The 24,074-nt window shown below is 42.7% G+C and overlaps 1 protein-coding gene across 6 annotated transcripts in view; it reads left to right on the top strand.

Annotated features, from left to right (window-relative positions):
- The window catches only part of ABTB3 (ankyrin repeat and BTB domain containing 3), a 183,377-nt gene that overhangs the window by 85,511 nt on the left and 73,792 nt on the right, over positions 1-24,074 (top strand). For all 6 annotated transcript variants that reach the window (XM_064654894.1, XM_064654897.1, XM_064654896.1 and 3 more), the window contains exon 2: positions 14,132-14,281. In XM_064654894.1, coding sequence (XP_064510964.1) covers positions 14,132-14,281 — 150 coding nt within the window. The remainder of the gene's footprint in view (positions 1-14,131; positions 14,282-24,074) is intronic.

The raw sequence follows: 24,074 nt of genomic DNA on the forward strand, positions 1-24,074 counted from the left end.
TGAGTGCTGAACAAAGATGAAACTGTCTGAGGCGGGAACTCAGATATATGAAATGATAAAGTTTCATTGCTTTCGTGTGCTCTGGAAATACCAAGAATAACAATTCCACATGGAAAAAGAAAAGATGCTCGCCTTTTTTGTCAAAATTCCTCTTAATTAAATGTGGTCTTTCAGTTCTCATACTGAAGGCTTTGCCCACTGCAGCCATGTTCATGGTGGCCTGCATATTTTGGAATATTACCATTACAGTACCATACCTCTCCACTGGTTGATGTGGGGAGGAGCGAGGTTGCTTCTACATCTGCCAGAGTAAGAAGCAACTTTCTTACACAATAAACCATTTTGAGTGTTCACTAAATCCGTTGCTAGTCACCTAAAGACATGATTAACGTAAAGAATTTAGCCAAAAGAGCTGTCTTTCTTCATTATGCAAACCTCACATCAGAAAAGATGACCCATGTGTGACATGTCTTTCACGTGTGGCACCTATGTAACTTATATCTATAATGGTTCAAGACAAAATGATAGTTTCCAATTTAAATGAACAGTTTATCTTTGCCTGTGCATAGACTAGCTAGGCAGTATATTTTTGTCTCTGAGTGCTTTAAAACTTAGCATAAAAGACTATAACAATAAGAGAAATTGTGCTGATTTATTTAGTGCAGTATTTTCTTGCTGATGGGTTGATGCTCTGTGCACCATGTTGAGAGGCTGTCAGATGCCTGTGTGGCAGCGTCCTAAGCACTGTACTGTGGCTTAGCCCCCTCTCAGAACCAGATGCTTTTAGGAGAAGAGTTAGATCCTATTGCCTGTTAACTTTGGAGATGAAATGAAAGCATAGATAAACAGGGGACAGGCATCGTTTTTTTGCATGTTGTCTGTTGGCTCCACCAGGCATCCACCAAAAGGGGTCTCTGTGGAGGTGGCCCTGCAGGTATCTTGCTCCACAGCCAAGTCTAACACCTATTCCAACTCTTAGCAGGAAGAATTACTTCCTTGATTACATATTTCTGGGCAAATGAGCACAAAATAAGTGACAATTTTCCAACAGAGGGTACTCTCTGGGAAGTCGGGTGTATACAAATGCCTGCTTTAATTTCACATTGTGTGTGTGTGTGTGTGCATATATATATATCTATCTATATATATATGAACTCTATTTAAATCTGTTGATGAAGCTCATAGATCATTCTTGGCCTGCTGTAAGCAGTCCCTGTGACCAGGGTCAATGGTAATGTGTTGTCTGCTCATGGCTAGAGGCCACAAATCTACAAACTATTTAAATTGCAGAGTTCTGCCTTTTCACTAGAATAGAATTAAAATAATTAATTACAAATTTATTTTCTTTTTGAACTCGAAATTTAATCCATTTTTATTCCTTTTCCTCATGACATGCAGCTGAGGCAATGAAAACTTGCTTGTAGTTCTTGTAGTGTTGTGCATTGCAATTAAATTCCATGGTGTGTTTTTATGCTGAGAAATAGTAGTTTTCATTGAATCTATGTCTTTTCCAAATATTATGAACTTCATAATTCTCTTGTTACTCCCTATGGTTCATATAATTGTTAATATTAAGAAATCTAAACCAGGGAGCATTTTGTAACATTTATTCATAGAAAATGTGATTGGAATAGGTACTACTTGAGTTAGTTTAGGAGCTCTAACCACGTGCTGGAAGCAATGGCTTCCAGGCTGAACCATGGGTTTGGTTTGTTGCATATGTCTGTTGTAGCCCTGGAGAAGATGCTCAGGAGTGAGTCCCAGGGATGCTGAGAGCAGGTAGCTGTCATGAGCCCGGATGATAAAAAATGAAGTGGAGGTCTATATGCAAGCGAGAGGAGGGAAGACATGATGCCATGAACAGGCAGCTATTTGGGGACTGTACCTGAGTGAAGGAAATGGAGTTTGTTTGACTGTTGGGGAAATGGAGTTTGTACTGGTTTATTATTTGGGGATCTTTCCTCTCTAGGCTTTTGACTTAAATCAATTTTGAAGATTTATATTCAATTTCTGTGTCCTTCATTGCATATATTGCTGCTTAGTCAGCTAATCAGTTATATAATGCTGACCCACTGAAGCCCTGTCTGGAAGTTTCCAAATACCATTTGGTTTCTTTCAGTCTGCTTAAAAGAGAAAAGGCTAAATAAAATCAGATGAGATGTAGCTGGCGAGGCAGTTACGGCTACCTGCTGATGATCATTGTACATCCCTGATTTCAGTTGCTTCTGATATGTGCCAGCAGTATTTAGTTTTTTCTAGGGCAGTCAGTTCCCCCCAGATGATTTTAAAACATTTTTTTTTTCTTTTTTTTTAAATTTCAGCAGAGTTATCTCAGCTGTTTCTAAGACCAAGGCTGTGGGGGCAAAACTAGTCTGTGGTTTGTTCTTCAGCCTAGTTTTGGTGCTTGAGTATTTGGTGAAGCTGTGCTTTGAGGTGAAGCAGCTCCACAGGGCGGCCGAGGCACTGCTGAGGATTTGCCTCAGTCCCTGCAAGGGCACCAGTGGGAAGATGTGAGCCCACAGGGAATAGAATTTATTCAAAGCAGAGGATGGATAAGATGCGGTCATGTCAAAGTCATGCCGAAAACCACACTGAACCACAAAGATAAAATAGCGAGCGTGATTATTCATTCACTACTGTCTGTTCAGTGCACTGGAGAAGGGTCTAATATAGAAATGATCATATTCCTTTACTGCAGGGCTTTTGATGTTTGTTGATCTGTGAGTGTCCTAGGTGAAATAGTGGAGATTAATAATGCAGAAGTTCAAATCTTCAGATCATGCAAAAAAGAAAACTACGTTTGACCTTTAACCACTCTGAGAATGAATGTGCAGCCATTTCTGTCTGGGAAAAGTAATAGAAGGCATAATTTTAAAAAAATGTATGAGATACTTTAGGAATTACTTGTAATCTTTATATAAAATTCAAAATGTACAAATGCATACTCTACATGGATTAAAAAGAAGTATTAAACCTCTGTGAAATAATTTTTAAATCTTTTTTCAGACAAACTGGTAGCTATGTAATGAGCTTAGTCACATGAACACAGTTAGTTTATATTGTAGCTGGGTGGGGAAGAGTGTGTCCATCAGTTCATCCAATTCAGTAAAACCTGAATTATTTGAAATGGGTTCAGCCAGCCAATCTGTAGGTCAAGTGATCATAAATGTGTGCTAGCAGTATAGTCTAACCTCTCTTCTTGTAAATTATTTTCATTGTCTGTAATGATTTTGCCATATATATATGTATATAGGTTAACCTTTGCTGATCAAAACTGATTTATTGTTGTAGGTGTCGATATCAAAGGTCTGAATGGTGAAATATGTGCAATTAACAGGCCATTTCTACTTAGTGAGCCAAGTAAAATTCTGGAAGAACGTAAAGGTTACTTTTAGAAAGGACTGTCATCTGGCTGGCATCCAGGGTTTCCAGTCAGTGAAATTTTTAGGTGAATATTTGGCTTTAAATATGTGACAAAACCCCATTGAAGCACATGCTGAAGGCAGAAGGTTACTCCTTTACTTGAGGGTGGGAGACGGGTACCTTGGTCCCATGCAGGTCACAGCTGTCAGTCCCAGTCACAGAACTCAGGTGTTTGCAGGTGAGGACATCTCGCCTGCGAGGGATACCCCAAGTGATGTACCAGACCTGGCTGTGAGGGATGGAGGAAGCTGTGGGGCACATCCTGCTGTGGGGTAGTAGACAGTTCAGGAGATTGCCATATACTTCATGAGCAGGTGGTTTTTATCCTGCTGTGATAATCAGTTTGCGTAGTGCCATCCTTAGCAGGGTGGGAGGGAGCGTAGTAAATTCTCGTAGTTATGGGATACTGCCCTAAAGCCAGTAAATAACAGCTTGTGTTTCTAAACCATCTTATCATTCTTTACTTTCATTAAGCACGGGCTTTCTTGGTGAGGGTGGAGTGGCTAATCTGATATTCATCTGTTCAAGCAGTTGAAAGGAAATCCTGATTAACCTTTACTGTGGTCTCCGAATGCTCCAATTTACCCAAAAGTTACTCCTTGGGGGGCTAAAATCCCAACTTTTACTAAATCAGTAAGAGTTCTGCCAGAGCTGCCTGCATTGTCCTGCTGAAGCATGGCAACGTGCAGCAGCGGTGCAATTTCATCCATATGTATCCATTGGCTCAGGGATTTCATTGCAGTGCCTACATGTCCTGTGTTTTTGGCTTTAATGCTCTGCTGACTGCAGACTAACTAATTTTATTTGTTTTATATTTATTTTACTAAAACACATACCTTAATACCTTCCCAGAAACCTCTGGCGCTGATAGTTTAGTTGTTCGAAATTGAAGGGTGGTGATGATTTTAGCTGCTTTTTGATACTATGGTAGCATTGCCTGGACCAGAGTCCAAGATTTTGGCGTTCATGGAAGGTGACTTACAAAGCAAACAGCAAGCTTTGCAGAAATGGGTGTCATTCTCCCATCAACCAGTCACCTCACCCTTGTATGGTCAGGTGTTTCCGCAGTTTGAATTGCAAACCATCCTTACTCCTGCAGGTATGGTTTTTGTAAGCTTTTGCATGCGTAACTGGCTCCCAAGTGCAAGGCAGTGAGTGCTCCATAGACCACAGGCTCCCTGTCACGCTCCCCTCCATCTAGTTTCCAGCTGCTTCCACTTGTGAAATGCGAAGGGTGCCACTGGTAACTACGCTGGGAATGCCCCGTGCTCAATCTCAGCACGGGGCATCTGCTCCGCCGTGAATTATTCATGCAGTTTTGTATACGCTGATGGTGTTCCAAAGTGAAAGGAGGAATTTTTGGCAAGCAATTCCTTCTCCTGCAAAAAGCATACTAATCTTTGCAAATATGGAAGCAAATGGAGGAGGTGTTTTTTAGGGCATTCAAAATATTCTTGCTAAGTGTATTGTTTAGTATCGGTGCAACTGCTCAGAAATGGAAGCGCATCAGTGGTTTTGAGATGATGTGTCTGACCCTCAGAAGCATCTGATGCATGGTGCCTATGCCAAAGGAATGGTGGCACACAGAGAGAGCAACGGAAAATATGTTCTTTTGGATCAGGCATTTTGCACTGCTTTACTATATCTGCAGTACCTTGAACAGGAGCCTGTTTGGACTGTAGGTCTTGCAAAAATGGGGGATTACATTCTTGTGTGGGGTTACTCATTTGCAATTTAACACTCAGTGTCTCTTCTCAAGAAGTCCAAACCAGTGTCGTTACAAGAAGCTCACTGCTCATATATGAGTGTCTAATTAGCTGCTGCTGTTTTGTGTATCAAGTACTGGCGGAGACTGGACTGGGTTAGGAGAGATGCCGGATCAGCACCGCTGGGCTTTCGGGCCGTGCCCACATCACGGCTGCTGAACGGGAGTCTTCTGTCATGGCTGGGCACTTCAGGGGCCTGACGGTAATGAATAAAGGAAATTACAGGCTCTGAGAAAGCGTATTAAACTGTGAATCACCGAATCCTCTTGTTTTGCTGCTATCAGCTGACAGGTCTTCTTCCATAAAATAAAACTCATTAACAGATTCTTAGTCATTTTTGGTGACTCAAAGGTGTAGACCTTCTTCGAACTCTGTCTAACAGGGAATTGTGCTTGTTTTTAGCCAAACCCGTTTTTGCATGAGTTAGTACTCTTGTGCATGCCCAGAGTCCATGTTTATACCAGAGCACATCCTTTCCTCCTTGAGTATGTGTCTTCTGTCTTGCTGCAAGAGGGCATCTCACGGTTAGACTGGGTACCGCCAAATCCACATTTGTCTGAGCTTTCTCACTTGCTGGTACTGCCAACATATTCATCACACTCTTTTCTTCCATCAGATTCCCCATGACCTCTCAACTTCTTCTTGGGTCAAGACACTGGGGGCTGCATGTGTTATATTTATTTGCGTGTAGCAGAGAAGGAAGATGATATGGCATTTTTAATTTTTATTTTTTGTGTCCGGATGCCTCCTATCAAAGAGTGATAGAAAGCCTTTCTCAGACACATTGCTAGTTCCAGGGCAGCATAGCTTAGATCAGGGTAATCTCAAGATGATGGGTACTCGACATGAAATAAATGCATTGTGTCAGCTCTAACATCTCTCTGCCAAAAAAATCACAACTCTCGCTGAAAGTTTTATGGTCATTGTGACAGTGGAACAACGTGACTGAGCAGAGTGTGCTGTTGTGCAGTTTTCCTATTGTGAAGTTGATAAAATGCTGCTTCGTGGCCAACAGGGAGAGCTGTGGTGAAAATCACAGGTAGGTGAAGGCGCAGGGTGCACATCAGTCCCCTCACTGGGAGGGGAATACAGCTCTTGCATCAGCTGCAGCTTGCTGTGCCATCACAGTGTGTTGTTTGTCCAGCCCACAGATGCACTCTGGAAAGCAGCATCTTCTGCTGCTTTGCCCTATGGCAGTATCACGAAGACCACTTAAGGGAATGGGGAGAGACCTGGGGATGAGCATGAGGAGATGGGTGTCCATTTTTTCTTTGGCTTGAGGAGTGCCTTGCTTCATGTTCGCTGTTTTTGTAGTTTATTTTTGCGGTGGTTTTGAGGATTTTGAAGTTTAGCAATTAATTTTGGCAGGACTAAGACTTTGTTTTCTCTATATCCTAAGAAAAATAAATGTAAAGCTGTAGTTGGTGATTTGGGAGCTCAGTTTCCATGTTTAGGGGGATCTAATAGTCTTGATTCTTTTCTGTTTTGTAATATATAGCCTGAACAATCAAATCCATCCTGTGTTCCACTTGGTTGTGCACCATTTAACTGCTTGGTGCTAGCAGAATATATCCTAATTTACTTGAATTGTTGTTACTTGTATGCCATTTTAAGCAGCAGTGATTGCCACTCATTATCATTAGGCAAAAACTATTGCCTTTGGAAGGATCCTAATAAGGAGGATGTCCCAGTTAAGTAGAATATGTTGTGCTAAGAAACTTGGTTACAAGAAAAGATGTCACAGTCACATGTTGTAATATAATTCTATTATCTCGTCTTCCTGTAGCATCTGCTCTCATATCTCATAGAGGTGCTCTTCGCTTTGGATGATTTAGTTGGGCTCTCAGTTCTTTAATTTGTAAGCATTATTCATTTGCTCTTCTACTGACTTTTTCCAGGAGAGAGAGGGTGATCTCTTGTGGTTAAAATGCATAGCTAGAGGCCTTATGGTCTTTTCCTGGTTTTCTCTAACATTTCTTATTTCACCTTGAATTAGTTAGTAAACTCTCTAATGCTTTACTTTCACTTTATCTACAAGTTAGACATGAATATTACCTTATCTGCATAACGCCAGTGTCTTGAGGCAAAGTGCAAAGCTGGTAATGCCTATTAATGTCTTTGGGTAGTAGGCATTAAAAGACACACAAAGTAGTGTCCCTTTTTAGTCTCTTGTGTCTGATTCCTGTGCTTGTTCCACCCTTCCTTGTTTGGGCTGCTCTGCCTACTTTAAGGCTCCAATTCTGGAAGCTTTACCTCACCACCTGGCTTTCCCAAGTGCTTTGCATTTTCTCCATGCAAAGCCACTCCCTGTTATTTAACTGGGTTGGAATGTGTGGAAAGAAGACACTTTGTGCTCCTCGCCTTGAATGCTTTCCAGATCTTCCCTTAACTGAAAGCACTGGCTGATATGATTAGCTTTAAAATTTTCCCTTTAGTCTCATTTCTGTAAGGAGAAGTCAAGATGTTTTCCATCTGCCTTGCCAGTCAAGTTGACAGGCTGAGCCCAGGGATGACAGTGCAGGTTGTTTTAAGAAATGGAGACTGTAGGGTTTCTTTCCAAGTTTGAGCCTTGACATAGTAGTTTGCATCCCTTTCGGTTCACCAGATCCTGTGCATTGGAGCTGGGATGTTGAGCTCGTGGTGCTGGTGATCCCATACTGTCCCACAAAATCTGCTGTGGATGATGCTACATCATCCTCACATATTCATGGTTGCCACGATCACAAAGTATGGGGTCAGGAGAGTTTTTCTGCATGTCGGAATACCAACCATGTGGGGCTTGCACCTAGTTAAGTGCTTTGCTGTTGCAAAGGCAGCTGGCAATACTTTTGACCCTTTTATTTTTTTCCCATAGGCCTTTCCATTGTAGATCTCAAGAATGCTCCCTGATGTTGGGGAGTATTTTGCTACATGACCTCGTGGAAGAAAAGGTGTTTTTTTTTGATTGGATGTTTCGTGAGCTTTTGAACTTCACATGGTTATTTATGAGAGCAGGAGACTAAAGATTTTCTAGTCTGATGTTCCTGTGTAAAAAATAAAAAAATATGATGACTGAGGGGATTTCCTGCTCCTAAAGGTAATCCTCCTAGGTAAGGTTGGCATTTACTTGAGCAATATAACATGCAACACCATGTGACAGATCATGGTGTTGCATGACCATTTTCAGGCTCATTTTCTATAGCAATTTGCTATATATATGCTATATATATATATGTATATACCTATATAGCTATATCAATCTGCTATGTATATATCTATGTATGTGTAATCTGTCCTGCACACTTAAGTTCTATAAATTCTTAGTAGGACTTCTTGCAGTGGGAGTATAAACTGTTTTCCAGATATATACCTTTGCTTAAGATGTAATAGATAGATAAATAGGGAGGTCAAAGATAATTTTAATTATTTTCTCTTTCAAATAGGACAATTAAAGAAAAATAACGAGAGCAGCAAAGCCTTCATGCTTTTGTCTATACTCTAAATTGATATAAAGAAGTCTGGCACTCTTTCCAAAGGAATGAGTGGTGAAATGTGCAAGAAATATTTTATAATGTTCACAGCACTTAAATTTTTAGTCAAAACAAACACATTTATGTTGGGTTTCTGCTAGATGCCTCAGCCATGGATCATCTGAATCACATTGTTCAGTGGGCATTTTTATTAATTTAATGTCGTTGGAATTTTGTTTCGCTTAGTCCATGGGATTTGAATACTAAAGGAGAAGAGAGGAGGCAAGGAATTTAAAATGTGGATAACATTAGGTGTTGCAGACCCATGAATGTAGGCAGTGCAAACTTCTTGTTTGCTGTGTTCTGTCACTTTATCTGCATATATATATATATATATATATATATATATATATATATATAAAATTGAATTCAGTGATAGTTGAGGTATCATTTGGTCTTGGTGATTTTGCTGTATGCTCAAGCAGTAGCTTGATTAAATGTTTCAAACTCCTTGAAATACAAATAAAAGCTTCAAATATGGGAGATGTGTGGTATGTTTACGATGGGTGAGAAGAAGAAGGTTGGAGCAGTAACTTCAGACATGCAGTAACTGAAACTGCAAGTTTAGGTCCCAAATCTCTCATTCTTTTTTTCCTGGGATGGACTCACAGTTGAAAATGATGTTTTAGGTGGCAAAGGTGGTTTGGGACTGGTGTACAGGATGTTTGAGCATGCGATACAGCATTGCCTCGTACTTTATTACCTATCCCAAATAAAAGGCCTTGCTGTTTTATTGCTTTGCACATTGTGTAGTCATTCACGGTGGTATACAAACAGCTGCTTGTCTTATTTTTTGCTGGTTTGCCCTTTGATCTGCCTTTGCATGATACAAATAGCTGTGCAGTGCCAGGAGCAATACGTGATCCATGGAAAGCCAGCAGCCTCTATGCCTGAGAGAAAGTGAAGTCTGCTGGTCCTGGAGTATGGGCATCATAAATGCCAGCACTTCAGGAATCAAATGTTTGGCAGCAGCTGGTATGTAAATAAGTGCAGGTATCTGTCTAAATTGAGGAACAGTGGAGAAAGCTTAGTTATTTTTAATGACTCCTCTGTATTTAGGTGAGATTTGGGCTACACAACCCATATTTCTCCTGCCCAGAAAAGCTGTAAGAGTCACACTGCAGCTGCTGTGTCTGGTGTTGGAGTTGCTCTTGACTATCAGGTCCTTCAGGCTGTTTTGCTGGGGAGGCATTGAGGACATCTACTGGGACTGCTGCTGGACACTGAATTTGGGATATTTGTGTGATGCACACACACTTCTGTCATGCTGCAAGGACAGCATTAGGCAGCTCTGTGACAATCTCTGAAAGGAGTATGCAGGAAGGCATGTATTTCTGTGCCAAAATTTGCTTTGCAATGGAAGGTGGTGCATCAACCAAGCCCAAAGAGGTGGGAATGTGCACAGGAAAACTGGAAAAGAGTTACAAGGTACTCCAGTCTTTGGATGAGTTTGCTTGAAGGTTTAAAATAACTGCTTCTTTTATAAGTCTGGGCACTTTCAAGTCTTCACTTTTTCGTTTTGTGCCATACTTCTCTGGTTTGGGATTTTAAGGTCCTTAGGGACTGAGCTCTGGCTTGTGTTTCAGCTGAGCCCAGAGGGCAGGAAAAATGTAGAGTGTATTAATTGTGCATCGGATTTTCTCTGTGATGTTGTTTTTTTCTCTAGAGATTTGGGAGGGGGAGCATTAGGAGCTTTTTTTTTTGGGGGGGCATCCTGCTGATTTTAAAATGTATCCATTTCTCTTCAGTCTTTTACCTACAGATTGCAGGGTACTCTGAGGCCAAGAGCTAAGTGAATAAAACAGTTTTGGGTATGGCCCATTCTGGATTTGTCTCCTTGAAATCAAGTCCTAGGCAGATCCATGCCCCAAGGAGGGTACAGGCAAGGGGGAGCACCAAAAGAAGTGATGAAATCCAAATACACTTGAGTGCTTTGGTTGCCTTGCCTTGCTCCAGTGGTTCACAGCAGTCGGAGGTGCAACATAGGGGTTCTGTACATTGCTGGGTGGCGCAGAGCTGCCAGGGACATACTGAAGGAGTCTGGCCCTGTATTCATCAGGCAACAACTGACTTGTTAACTTCCACTCTAGTGAATCAGAGGGAAGAAGAGGGATAAAATAATGGGCAAAGAAGCGCACAGGGTTCAGTAACTGTGCAGAAAGGAAGGACATGTAAACAGTGCCAAGTTGAGAGAAAAGACAGGTACTGCTGTTCATTTCTGAAGACACTGCACAGATGTCTTTGCTGTGGAGTGACAGGTAGCATCGGCAGTGACAGCAAGAAAAGAGAGTGGGGGAAAGTCCTGGTTTTCAGGCAACTGGAAACTTGAGGTCCTCACCTATTTTTCAAGTTTAACACAATACGGCTGAAAAAGCAAGTGAATTAACACCAATTGGCAAAGAATTAAAATAAGGAAGTTGAACTGTAGCCAAACCAGTGAAAGCTTTTTAGATGTTTCTATCTATAAAAAAGATATTTATAATCACAAAATGTTTATTTTTTCACCTCCCTCCTCAGTTTGGCATGCTCTCTTCTTCCCTGCTGTAGCCTTTCATCAGAAAATTTGAACTTTACATCAAACACTGATAAAAAGAGAGTGCTTTTTTCTTCTAAAAAGGCATTTTATTCACTTTAATATTTTGGGGGGGAAAACAGTTGAAGCTAGAAGATTGGCAGAGTCGCATGCCCAAGCCATAGAATTCCCTTTCTCTATACTTATTGAAACAGATTTGATCCAGCAAAATTATAAGTTATAAACAAATCTTCCATCACCCCACTGGTCACTGGCTGTGGTCAATTATAGTTTTGAAGCTGGCATATAAGTATCAGATGTTTGGCTATTGTGTGTCTTTGCTAATCTCCAACCCAAGTGAAACCCTTTGGCATGATACATCCTAGAATTTGTTACATTTTCTAACAATGGCACATTTTGCATTTCATTTGCGCTTTTCCATCCAAGAACCTAAGAATATGCTCCCCTCGCCAAAGAACAGAGTAATTAATCATCAGGGCTGTTTGTAAGGAAAAGGCCTGGCTGTGGGAACAGAGTCATAGATAAAGTAGAGAATAAAATGTCTATATCCCACTGCATAAATCACTTGGAGAAACATTTTCTGTACATATTAGGATTTTAAACAATTTGGATTTTATTTGTAAAATTATCATAAACAGGATTTTTTCCCCCACACTTAAGGTGTGTTTTTGCAGAAAAATTATCCAATTCATATTTTAAAGATACCATAAAGCTGTTTGTGCTCTATTTTTTTTTTGTTTTTAGAAATCTCTTAGAATATTAGAACATTTTCACATCTGTTTTCTGCAGGGAAGACTCTTCCAATTTTGTCTTAATTTCTACCCATTAAAATTATAAAGAATAATCTAAAAAAAATTGATAAATATTTCCGAGAGAGTACTTACTAAAATATGCAGGCAATCCAGCATTTTAAATCCAGGTGTTTGTACTTCTGGAGATCTGTACATCCACGGAATATAAATGTCGATCAGTGCGCCAAGTGTTTAAGTGAGTCAGCCACTGAGTGATGGCAGGAGAATTTGAAGAGCTTGTTTGATAAGCTGTTGTTGCTTTTCATTCCCTACCTTTCTGCTTTAACTTCTTCCCTCCCTTTTGCTGTGTCAGATGTCCTGCTCTTTTTCTCCAGGGCGCTTCCTCGTGAGTCGTGTTACTTGCTCATGACCTTCTACACATGCATGGAGTTGTTACAACCCTGGGACCAGAGCCAGAGCTGGGAATTACATCTGTTCCTGCTCCTTTGTCTCCAGCGTTCAAACAGGCTATCAGGAACTTTGTTCTGGCACTGCTGCTGTGTGCAGAGGATGATCCTGGTGTAGGTTGCTGTCTCATGGCTGTGGTTGACAAGACTTTTGGTCTTGGTTTTCCCAGTGTATACCCCTGCTTTTCCTTTTGAATAGGCTCACTGAACCTGTGTCACCTCTCTCCTCCCAGAATGGGTGTTTTTAGGTCTGTGCTGCAAATATAGCTTGTAAACTGAACTGTTTGCAGGGAAGAGAGAGATGCGAGGAGGGAATCCAGGATGGTTTGGTGAAGCTAAAGTCTGAGAAAGAATCTCCTCTCAGGTGAATTGCCTGGTCTTTCAGTGCTCCCCAAGGCAGGGATGTTTGTGGGGCTGTTTCATAACTGAGATAAACAGGTTAAGGTAGCTATTCTGCCCTGGACCTCCAACGTTATACCTATGGGCAGAATTATTGGTCAGTAGCGTTAGATGTTGTATATTTACTGAGCTGGGAAATTAAGCAAGTTGTTTCCTTGAAGAAAAACACTAAATACATACCTCTTCCTTAATGTATTTTGCAAAGTCTTCTTGGCCTGTAAGGGCAGAATCTCCTCTCTGTGCTTAAAAGAAAAGAGTAGTAAAAACTAATGGAAAATACATATTTCCTACTCTGGCTTCTTTTCTAAGGTAATTGTTGCATATCATGCATTTGGACATAAGATGAAATTTAATCATCATAAAGAGGTAGAGTTCCATTGCCTGGATCTCTACCTGTCTGTGTCCCAGAGGGACTGGGAAGATGATAGTCATTGTGAAGAGCATAGCCATAGCTGACTGTTCCCAGACCTTAGGAAGGGAGCAGAGCTTGCTCTCCAAGCTGGACCAATGCATCAGTTAGTCAAGGATGGTAATGCAATGTTTGCTCTTGTAAATAAGTTCTGGTTTTTAGCGTGACAATGATTTTGATGAGTAAATTTATGCCCTCTATCTATTCCTGAGGGTTTAGATGTTGTGGCAGAAAGTGACTTTTGTGCCTGAATGAATGTGTATGTAAATCATTTTATTGTCAGTAGCTTTACTTTTGCCCTGCACCATAAAAATTCACTGTTCTAAGGGCTTCTTCATAATGGGCTTTTGAAGTCCAAGCAGTTCAATTGCCAGGAGCTGTTACAAAAGAAATTCAATCAGCCCATCAATGACACTTCTAACATCTTGATACTGTCTGTTATTTTGGCAATTGACAGTGGAATTCCCCTTACAGGAAAATCCTGTAAATGTATCATCTGTCTCATATATAATTTTAAAGCCAATCTTTAAGAATTCTGAGATACCAGTAGATATAGTTTTCTAATAATTTTGTGTAGGTTTGGAGTAGTTTCTAGGAGGCTTCTTTGGAACCCTCTTGAACTCCCCTTTGGGCAATCCTCCTAGGATTTTCTGTAAGAATTATCCCTAGGGTGACGTTGTAATTGACTTGGGCATATTCAGAAGAGCTAACAAGGGCAGGGCCACTTCTGCATGAGTCATCTGTGACATTGAGTTACAGATGTTGGTTGTCTTCAAGCTCTGCACACACAGGCTGTGTCTTGGAATGTCCCCAAAACGATGGGGTGGTGCCACCAAAGTCATCCATATTGGCTGAAATTACATCAGACTTCTCCTTTCTTTTTTTCCACTGTAGGTGTTCTCTGCCTGCCGGACAGCTTGAACCTTCACAAAGACCAGCAAAGGTCAAACAAGCCTGGGGAGGTGCAGATGTTCAGCCAGTCAGAGCTAAGGACCATCGAGCAGTCTTTACTTGCTACGCGCGTGGGGAGCATTTCTGAACTCAGTAAGTACAAGGCTGTCAATAACATTTGGATTTCTTTCTTGAAAGTAAGGCAAAGCCAATTGCATTTTCTGGCTCTGCAGAGGAGAGATGAGTGGGCATATGTAATGTTGAAGGAGGCACTGGGGCAGATCTAGCTGTGTTCATGCTCCATGGTTAGTTTGGAAGCTGAAGCCATAGGAGGAAAGAAGTCTTGTGCAGACTCATAGCAATGCCTATGGCTTGTTTGCATACATTGCTCTCAATTTTAAAGGTGGAAGATGCTTTATTTCATCTTCCCTATGTTCTATTTGAGAGCACCTCACAGCTTGGCCAAACTTGCAAATGTCTTTTGTATTGGTGTCCTGTCTAATTTCAGTGGGATGTCTGTTTTGTGATGGCAGGCAAAAAGCTGAAGGCTGCAATAAGTACAGGAAATATTGCCACACGTTTAAGGCAGAGCTAGTTCCACATGTGTCGGAGAAGATCCTTCACTTGCCTTTCCTTCTCCAGTTTCAGCAAAAGAAAGCCCCACAACTCAAACATGCATCAGAGGAATTTACTCTTGAAAGATAAATTATTTGCTATTAATCAAAACACTATTTGAGAAATATGAGCATCTATGATATTTGTCAAAATCTGAAAACTTTGCTTTTGGCACAGATAAATGGTAGAAGACAAATCCCATGTGCATCCTTTTGTGACATGGAGATAAATTACCAAAAGTGCTTTATTTAAACTTTTTTTTATTAGGAGAGAAGTGTTCCAATCATATTTGTAGTCTAGTTAGATATAGAAAGCTCTGTGTGGGAAAACAGTACATTTAGACAAATTTTTTATGAGATTTGTGAGAAATACTGTCGACCATTTTTTTTTCCCTGAGGTCTGTTATAAACTTTTGGGGACAAATTAAAAAGTACTCAAATACATGAAGATACAGGCTACCCAACTTACTGTTATTCCTATTACTGACTTGTGTGTTACCAGCATCATAAAGAACATGTATAGAGATCTGATGTTCATTTTTTTGGCATTTTCTGTAGCAATGCAAGTCTCCTCTGTAGGTCCATCATATCACCATGTCTCAGTTTTGTGCTGTTCACGAGCCGTGTGGATGCACCATGAATGTTTGTCTACAAGCCACAAGATGAATTTCTGTTTTCAGCTTGCTAATTTTAATTTGCTCTAGTGAAATGTCAACAAGCCAAGAGCACTTACATGCCTTAGTGTGAAGTGTTGCTCCATCTCTGGAATCAGGTGTTTGGTGTTATTCAAATTAAGTAATTTATGCTCATTTATTTCACGCATATGAAACACACAACAGTACAGTCTGTGTGCCAACTAAATTATGCATGATACAGCTCTCTTTCTTAAAAATACATATGGTTGGGTTTTAACAAATAAGTAATTTATGGATATTTCATGGTGGATGGAGGTTTTTAAGTCTGAATTTTTCTTGGACCTTTGTACACAATCCAAAAAGCCAGACTCCTTAGTTAGAGCACCCTCTCCTCTTTTAAAATCTGATTTCTAGAAATCTGTAAGTGTCCTACCTTACATTCGAATCTTTGGTTGATAGGGTTTGCTTTCTGTACATCTGTTGACTGCAAACACAGGCAAAACACTCTTCAGGGTGGCCGGTTCGAAGAACAGAGCGCAGTGGGAGTTAGGTGCAGCTGTCGGAGTCGTTGGCAACTCCGGCAGGCTGGTAGCCCTCCAGAAAGCCCTCTGGCCGACTGTCGAGGGATCCTCCCTGGCCCCTGCAAGCAGATGCATGTTGGGGAAGCAGCAGTGGGAGGAGTGGTAATTGGCAAAGCTTGCAAGGCTGGATATGCTCAACTGGGTAGAAATCTGTGCTGTGCAGCAGTGCTGGTGCAGAGTTCAAAACCAAGCTGTGAAACGTGGAGGGAGACGCAGTGTGTTGGTGGGCAAAAACCCTCTAATTTTGGAGGAAAAATCATGAAATGGAAGGAAAGTGGAGGGGTGAGGGGATACAACTAGGTTTGCTCTTTGCTCAGTGCTTGTGTGTCTGTCTCTGGTAGCAGCAGCAGCTGTGAGCCAGAGGTTACAGCAAAACCTCTGCCATGGAGGGCGGATGAGGAACCATAGTATGGGGGCAGTAATGGAGAGCAGTGGGGAGAAGCTGGGGGGAACACCTGGGGATCATAAAGGCAGGGAGGGTGTAGGCAAAGGAGGTTTTATTGCTGCCTTGGTGGTGTGAGGGGGATGGAGAGCTTTAAAATTGATGTTCTGGCAAGCATTGACATGGAGAAAGTGAGATACGAGGGAAGGATTAGATATGGAAGAGCCTCTGCTTTTGTGAGGATGAATAAAGGTGATGAGGGAGACTCTCTGGATGGAGGGAATTAAGAGGGTTAGTACTTGTGAAGAGGAGGAGGAGGTAGCAACCAGAACTGAGAGACAAGGGCAGAAGCTTGGCCTGTGGACCAACAGAGCGGGCAGTCCCCAGGCATGTGTCTGCAATGTCCCATAGGCTTGCACTATCCCAGGAGCCAGGATTTCACTTCTGTTCTCTTCAAAAGGGCATAAAAACCGTGGACAAAGACTGATCTTGCAATAATGCAGTTTAATTTTATCTCAGGTAAAAAGAATATCTAAAAAAGGAGTTCTAATTGAATGAGATTTCCTGTAGTTTATTGACATCAGTAATTAAAGTATTGCAAGTATGCAGAATAACTGGAATTAACAAGTGCCTGCTTGCGGAGGAAAGGCTTCCCCCACTCTTGGTTCTACTCAGCATCTTTGCATGCAGCAGCTGCCGAGCTGCCGGAGGCTTTGAGAGTGGGAAGTCAGATCTGTCCCCTGAAAGATGACAGCTGGCAAACAGGGCCTGTTTCGTGCCCAGCACCTGTATTTCAGCTCACGTTGTCTTAATTTCTTCATGGTCTGTCCCAGGTGAAAAATCGATTCACAAGGTGAAAAGCCTTGCATCATGTGGTACCTTCACCTTGCCCTACTTGTGATGGCCTCCTGTGTCTGCACCCTTTGTTTTTTCATGCATTCTGTCAGTGTATTAGAAAAGACCATTTGAGTGAGCTGTGTCTCTCTGGGGGGTGACAGCAGGCAGGAGAATTTTGGGAAAAGGTGGGATGGCAGACATGACCACAGAGAGAGGGCAGAACCCACTGGGAATGCTGCAAAGGAGGGTGTCAACCCAGGCTGCCTCTGGGGAGTCCTCATGGACAGACAGGTGCAACTGGATTCGTGGATGCTGCTCTGGTCCCCTCCAAACCCTGCGTGCCTGGTGCTTCTGCTCTCACCTCCCAGGCTTAGCAGGTAGCAGGCTCTGGTCCTTGCTGGGACAGCCCTGCCCTGGCTGATGGTGGCCAGGTGAGGTAGTGCCACTGGCCCTGGGGAGCTCTCATGAAAATAGGATGAAGAGGTGATGTTGCTGACTTAGGGGGGAAAAAAAAATCAAAGGAAGGCTTCATCTCCAAGACTTAGGAGGAGAATGTAAATAGACACCTAATTCCACACCGCAATTACAGCCGTACTGCGTGATTCCAAGGCAAAGATTTAAAAAATTAATGTGAAACCTTATTCATTAAAATATAATGAACATGGCACAAAGTTAAGGAACAACAATAAATCTGGGCTATGTTATATTGGCATTTAGTATTCAGGAATTGTAATTGCCTACTACAGTGTGTTTTAAAATAATGTAATTTCATTTGAAATGCTTATTATATAGAGAACATTGGGAAGAACTGAAGCACAGCAAAAGTAATAGGATTTTAAACAGTAGCCTCATAGTATTTCACTGTTGAATCTTAGAGAAAATATTTCACAGGACTTTTTTTTCCAAGTTTTTTCCTGAAGTTTCCTGTATTTCTAGACCAGACCCAGAGGAGAAGGGGAGTAGATCTGTTTGGCTTTTTTTTCATAAAGTTTTTGGGATTCATCTAGATTTATAATTCTTCTGTTTCATTTCTTCCCCCTTCAGATGGGGAAAAATAAGTAGACTGAATAGAAAAAGACAGCAATATTAGGGAGTGCTTTGGCTGTGGAGAGATCCCATGATACTGCCTTTTGACCTTTGAATATTTTTCCTAACTTCTTTATATGAGTGTTTGCAATCCACAAACATTTACGTTATATTTGACTGCATAATGCTCCAAGACACCTATTCATCATCCATCTAAAAATACCACTGCTGGCTTGGAGACCAAATGCAGAAGGGATGAGGCTCACAACTGAAGGTCGTTGCCATTTTGCTGGATGAAGGAGGACTCTTTCTCTTGCGTGTGCATGTAGATTGTAACAAGGAAGAGCAGAGCCTTAAGGTGCACTGGGCACCAGTCCTGGCACCAAGAAATTCTCCTCCCTCACTGTACTTTACTTGAGGTAAAGATGGATGAGCTGGGACAACCACGCTGTGCTGAGGGGCATATGTAGGGCTGTAGAAGGTTGTGTCTCTCAAGCATCACAGAAGGATAAACAGTGGCTTAGGATGTCATCCAAAGCATGTCTTCATGTATGTCTTCAGGTTAGAGCAGAAAACCTTTTGGGGCTTGCTTTGACTGCAGAGATGGCCAGTCTGCTATGGCTTTCCTGGATGAGCAGTTTGCCACCCAGGCTTGCACAAACCATTGTGACTGGTGGTGGTGGTATTACTCTGAGTGTTAACCACGACAAATAATCGTTTTTATTTTAAACTGTGATAATCTGAAGATGAGGATGCGACTTAACACTGCTGATCTTAGAGGTTTTTTGCCTTTGAATGGTGTTTAACTGAGAGCAATTCCCAGATGTGATGTTCAGGCTGGTATTTCCTTCCTGTCACCACTCAGGCCTCAGCAAAGTTTCCCTTTTTGCCACTGGAAAAATGCCACCCTTCATCCCCTCTTTCCATTCCATATCATCCTGTCTTTGCCTCCGCAGTTCTGACTATATATTTCCAAAATAATGGCCTCCCAGTAGATCTTGGCTTGCTTTTAGGGATGAAAGGAAGGGTTACTGCTCAAGTGTAAGAAGGAATGTGATTGCACATACTGATACTGTTTTTCATTTCTCCTCAGAACCCCAGCTGAGGAGATGATGAAAGTCGGCATCCCCTCCCTTGCCTTTTCATCTAGTCTCAATTCTCTGCAGCCAACAGGAAGGAGCACTGTAGGAGCCCTACAAATTGATTCATGTGATCTGAATAAGAGGTTAAACCTAGGCTTAGAAGCAAATGCCAGGGTAAAGGTGTTTGCTGTAAGGGTGGCATCTGAAGGAGTGTTGTCCCAAGTGCTCTGCTTATTTACTGCCAGAACAAAAGCCCTGTTTGTCTGATATATTTCTCAGACTAAGCATCACCATAGAGAAAAACCAAAGCTTATTCCCTGTGAACAGTTTGGTTCATGCAGCAAGCACAGTGCTGAGCTAAGCAGAGGTACTAGCCGAAACCTGCAATTCAGGTGGTAGTGCTTCCTTCAGCCTAGAGTTTGGCCACAGACTGACAGCATGTGTGTCACCTCTCCAGATATGGTGATATCCAGTTTTCAAGGGCCTTCACTGGTTTATTACACAAGATCTCTATGTCCTAGCTCTCCCACCACTTTCTGGACCTTTCGTTTGCAATTCCTCCTTGCTGTTATCCACAAGTCATCTGTTTCATCTGTAAAAGTTGAAAAGAGAAGTTGTTAAAATGCTCCTCAACAGAGAACCCCCCAGCAGAGAACACAGGACAGATTAATGCAGTGCTTAAATGCTAGGTAGTTTCTTGCTTCCTGGTTGCAGGCTTTCCTAGCTGCTACCCCATTCCCCTTGCAACCCTCTCTGAGAGATGGACCACAGCCTCTGTTGGCTGTGTCTGTGCACAGGAAGGGTTGTGGGTTACTTAATAGCCCCAAACAACATCCTGCTTTTCTTCTCTTCCCCCTGAGATACCCACTGTCATAAGCCATAAAGCAATACATTTATTTATCAGTTGAAATGAAGCGTGAGGGAGGATAATTGGAAAATACCAGCCTACACCCTACTCAGCCTTTATCTTCCCTTTGCCTGCCCTGTTGACCAAGGAAGTGGATTTCTGTCTTGGGTTACAGGGGCTGAACAGGGGCAGCTGTTGCTTAGCTGGGTCCCCATCTGCTGTCAGCACTCCCTGGCTCTCCCCATGAGTGAGACTCGGCCCCCGTTGCCTTCTTTGTGGGGTGAGCTCAGGCTCGTTTTGTTCCTCCAAGGCTTCTACCTCGTGTGTTTAAGCCCACTCAGGTCTGATGGTTAGAGGCAAAAGGCAGTGCCGTGGTGCATGGGGGATACTGAAGTGCCAACCCTCCACCAGCCTTACCCGAAACATCAATGTACTGGCTCAGAACTCTCTCATTTACATCACCTTTGAGGTACAGACTCCTGTTCCCCCCAAACCCATGCATCACAACACACTTGGGATTCAAATAGCATTTTCCTTTCCTTAGGTTTCTATCCTCCCTGTCCCTGCTGTGCAGAGCACAGGCAGTTGATCAGGCTGGGGTGAGCGCTCTTCAGCTGGCCTGCTAAGCAATGGGAGGCTCTCAAATTCAGAGTTTCAGGATATGGGTCTATATCAGGCCAAATTAAAACCAGGAACAGTGGTCCATTAGGCAGTGATGGTCTGCAGAGGGAATGCACGTGAATAGCTCATCCAAGTCAAAGCTTGTTTTGTTTGAAGTTGGTGTGGCTTAAGGGGAATCAAACACAAACATCACGCTTGCCACGTTGGATTGGAGATTTTGAAGGTAAAAGTGTTGTTATAATAGGTATATGAACATGAGAAAGTTTAATTATTACTGTGGGTATTTTTTGGGCTCTATCCAATCCCTAATTTATCAGTCTTCAAAGGCTTTGCAAACTCTAAATTGCATACAAACACTTACTCTGTAATATAAATAGAAGCTTCTTGTGATGGTGGGGTAAGTGAAAATAAAAAGGTTAAACTATCTGTGGGAGGCCACAGGGAAGTCACTGCCAGGAAATGGGCTGCTCGCATCCCAGTCCTGTCTTCTGAGTTCTGAGTTTGGGACCACAGTTCCTTGTTTTGCTCTTCTATGGGAGAGATGAGTGGCTGTTAGGAGAAGAAAAGGTTGCCTGGGGTAGCAGATTCACACAGGGGCACAGTGCGGGCCAGCGGAGGTGGCAGAGCTGGGGAGGTGTCTGCAGGGTGAGCTCAGCGGTGAAGTTGTTGCGCGTGGGATGCCCTGCTGAGTGTGGGTTATGGCACCCCAAGTGCACCCGCAGCCTGAGGCAGCTGGCTCTACAATATGGAATTATACTGTGTGCCAAAGAATGTTTTACCTTTATGTTTGAAGATACTTTGTGCTAAGAGCATGCACACAGTGAAATACGTTCTAAACACTTTCTAGTGTGCAGCCACCCTAGCTCCGTGCACGCTCTTTTCCTGGTACAGATGAGTTGCCTTGAGTTAATGATGGAAAACCTCCAGTAAATCATTTGAGGATGGGTTTTGCTTGAGCAGTTTTTGCTGGGCTGACTTTTGAAACATAGAGATTGTTGTACCACCGGAGGCGGAGGAACATGGAGGAACAGCGCAGCTGAAATCCAGAGCGTAGGGACATCTCAGGCGGCTGACTGAGCGGATGGCTGGAGGCGGCGGCTGTGGTACAGGAGACACAGTTCATCTACTCACATTCACCTGCATTGATGTGCTCACAGATGTGTGCTGGGGTGAACTGTAGGAATGCATCACTTTGCTGCAGAAACCAGAGGCAACAGGGGTTGAAAGGGAAAGAAACTTAGCTGCGGTTTGGGAAGGATGCAGAATGGCCGTGGCTACCAGGTAGCAGTCTGATTAAATAGACCATGATTTATTATCAGGGTTATAATTCAAGTTTTCAATACAGTTTCCTCAGAGCTGGTTGTGAGCAAAACCATAGATGCAAGACTTTTATACTGAAGTGTGCAATTAATCCAGGTCAAGAAAATGAGTTTTGCACCTGTCTTACATGCTTGTAGGGGAGGCAAACTTTGGAAACTACTGACCATGATATGAATTTGGTAGCTCCCTGATGGATACTCCTTCTTTCCATGGTCTGGACAAGAGACAGGAGAATGTTAAGAGCTCTGAAAGACAGGCACAACTTCAGTCTATGGCTCTGTCCCCCTCTTTCCAGGAGAAAATGTTCACCCAGGTAGCACAGCAAAGCAGTAACACTGCTCCTATCAACATGCCCCAAAGCAGGGCATGATTCCTGAGCACAGGCTACGCACATAGGAGTCATGGACAGCTGGAAGGATGACCAGACAAGCATTATCAAACTGATGGGTGCTGCCTGCAGGATGCTGTTACGCTAGAAACATGGCCTTCAGCTTCCCACAGTGCCCTAATAGGATGTTAGGTGAGAAGAGAGCTGTGATGGAAACAGATCCTCCCTCCTCTCTCCCCTGGATTTTGAAGGAAAGACACAGGTCAAAAAACTGACGCTTGTTTTCAGCGTGCAAAAGTATCATTGTGAAGTTGTTCTGGTAGTTTTAGAACATGTTTTTGGAACAAGAAAAACTTGAGGTAGGTGTCATAGGGGAGCAGCTGTGTAAGGATCCATCCAGTGTCATTCAGCTCAGGGTCATGGCTGTGGAGGCATGCACCCAGATGAATAGTTTTGGCTGTTGAAATTTATCCCTCTGAAAGCAGTTAGCCTGCTCCTAGGCAGGCAGGTTTGCATGATCAGGTCCATCATCACAGATCAAAAAATCCCACAGGAAGCTTCTCAGACATGGGCATTGGGCATCTGTCATTTTCTCTCTCTTCCTTCTCTTTTTGCTTCCTCTGTGCCCTCCCCATTCCAAATTGGAAACAGATGTGTTATTCTTTAAACATTGGGCTCTCAAATAGTAAAAGCATTGATAATAGCTTTTACTGAAGCCAAACACATTAAAAAAAAAAGCTTTACTGGTCACTGCAGAGAGGGCTCAAGCTGCCCACTTGCGTGCTGTATGTTGTTGTATGTTATATACCACCCCCATACAGATGGGAGCAGCTTCACTTTCCCTGTCACATCATATCTTTGGCTTGAAGTCAGTGAAGCTGTTCCTTAAATATTCAGTATTGCCTCAAACCAGGCCCATGTCAGAATATGCGCATTACATAATATTTTCAATCCTTAAATCAAATGTATGTGGACCTTGCATTCACAAGCTGTGCTGAACTGACAGCAGCAGCAATGAGTGAACCCTGCTTTTATTAATAGAAGGGATGAAATGCTGGCAGCTGTAGTGGCAGCTCTCCACGCTGCAGTGTAGAGATGGTTTCGTGGCTTTTTGGTAGCCAGTGTGCAAGGCACAGCGTTTCTCCTCTGGGCTGAAAAGCTCCAGTGTGGAGCCACATTCCTGGAGTCCTTCCCCATCCAGAATCAGGGCTGCAAGGCAGTGCCAACCTGGGGCTTGCCGTTGCCTTTGCTGCCCTCTGGGAGCCTGGCCTCTAGTTGTGGCTTCCCAGCTTTGGCAACAAAAATGTCCTCAAATGTCCCCCCCACTTTGGTCTTCTTTTTCTTTTTTTCTTGCGTTTACCCTGCACGATGTGGTGTCTTCATCTGCCTGGCTCTGCCTGCAAAGCAGTTTGTGCTTTGGCTCGCCTGGCTTATGTTGCATAAATTACGGAAGTTTTCATTTAGTTTAATTTTAAAACAAAACAAAATTGGCAAAGTCTCTTGTCAGGCAGATCATCTCCCCAGTCTGTTCCTCAGGCGGTGGAACAGGAGTGAGAATTTGCTCAGTGGAGAGCAAGGCAGGAATCCCTGCCGAGCCCCTTGGGCCATGATGCCACAGCCCTCGGGAACCTCATCCATGGAGTTACAAGGTCAATGCAGCTGCTGGGATTTTT

The sequence above is a fragment of the Pseudopipra pipra genome, chromosome 5, assembly GCF_036250125.1.
Source record: "Pseudopipra pipra isolate bDixPip1 chromosome 5, bDixPip1.hap1, whole genome shotgun sequence".
NCBI classification, from domain to species: Eukaryota; Metazoa; Chordata; class Aves; order Passeriformes; family Pipridae; genus Pseudopipra; species Pseudopipra pipra.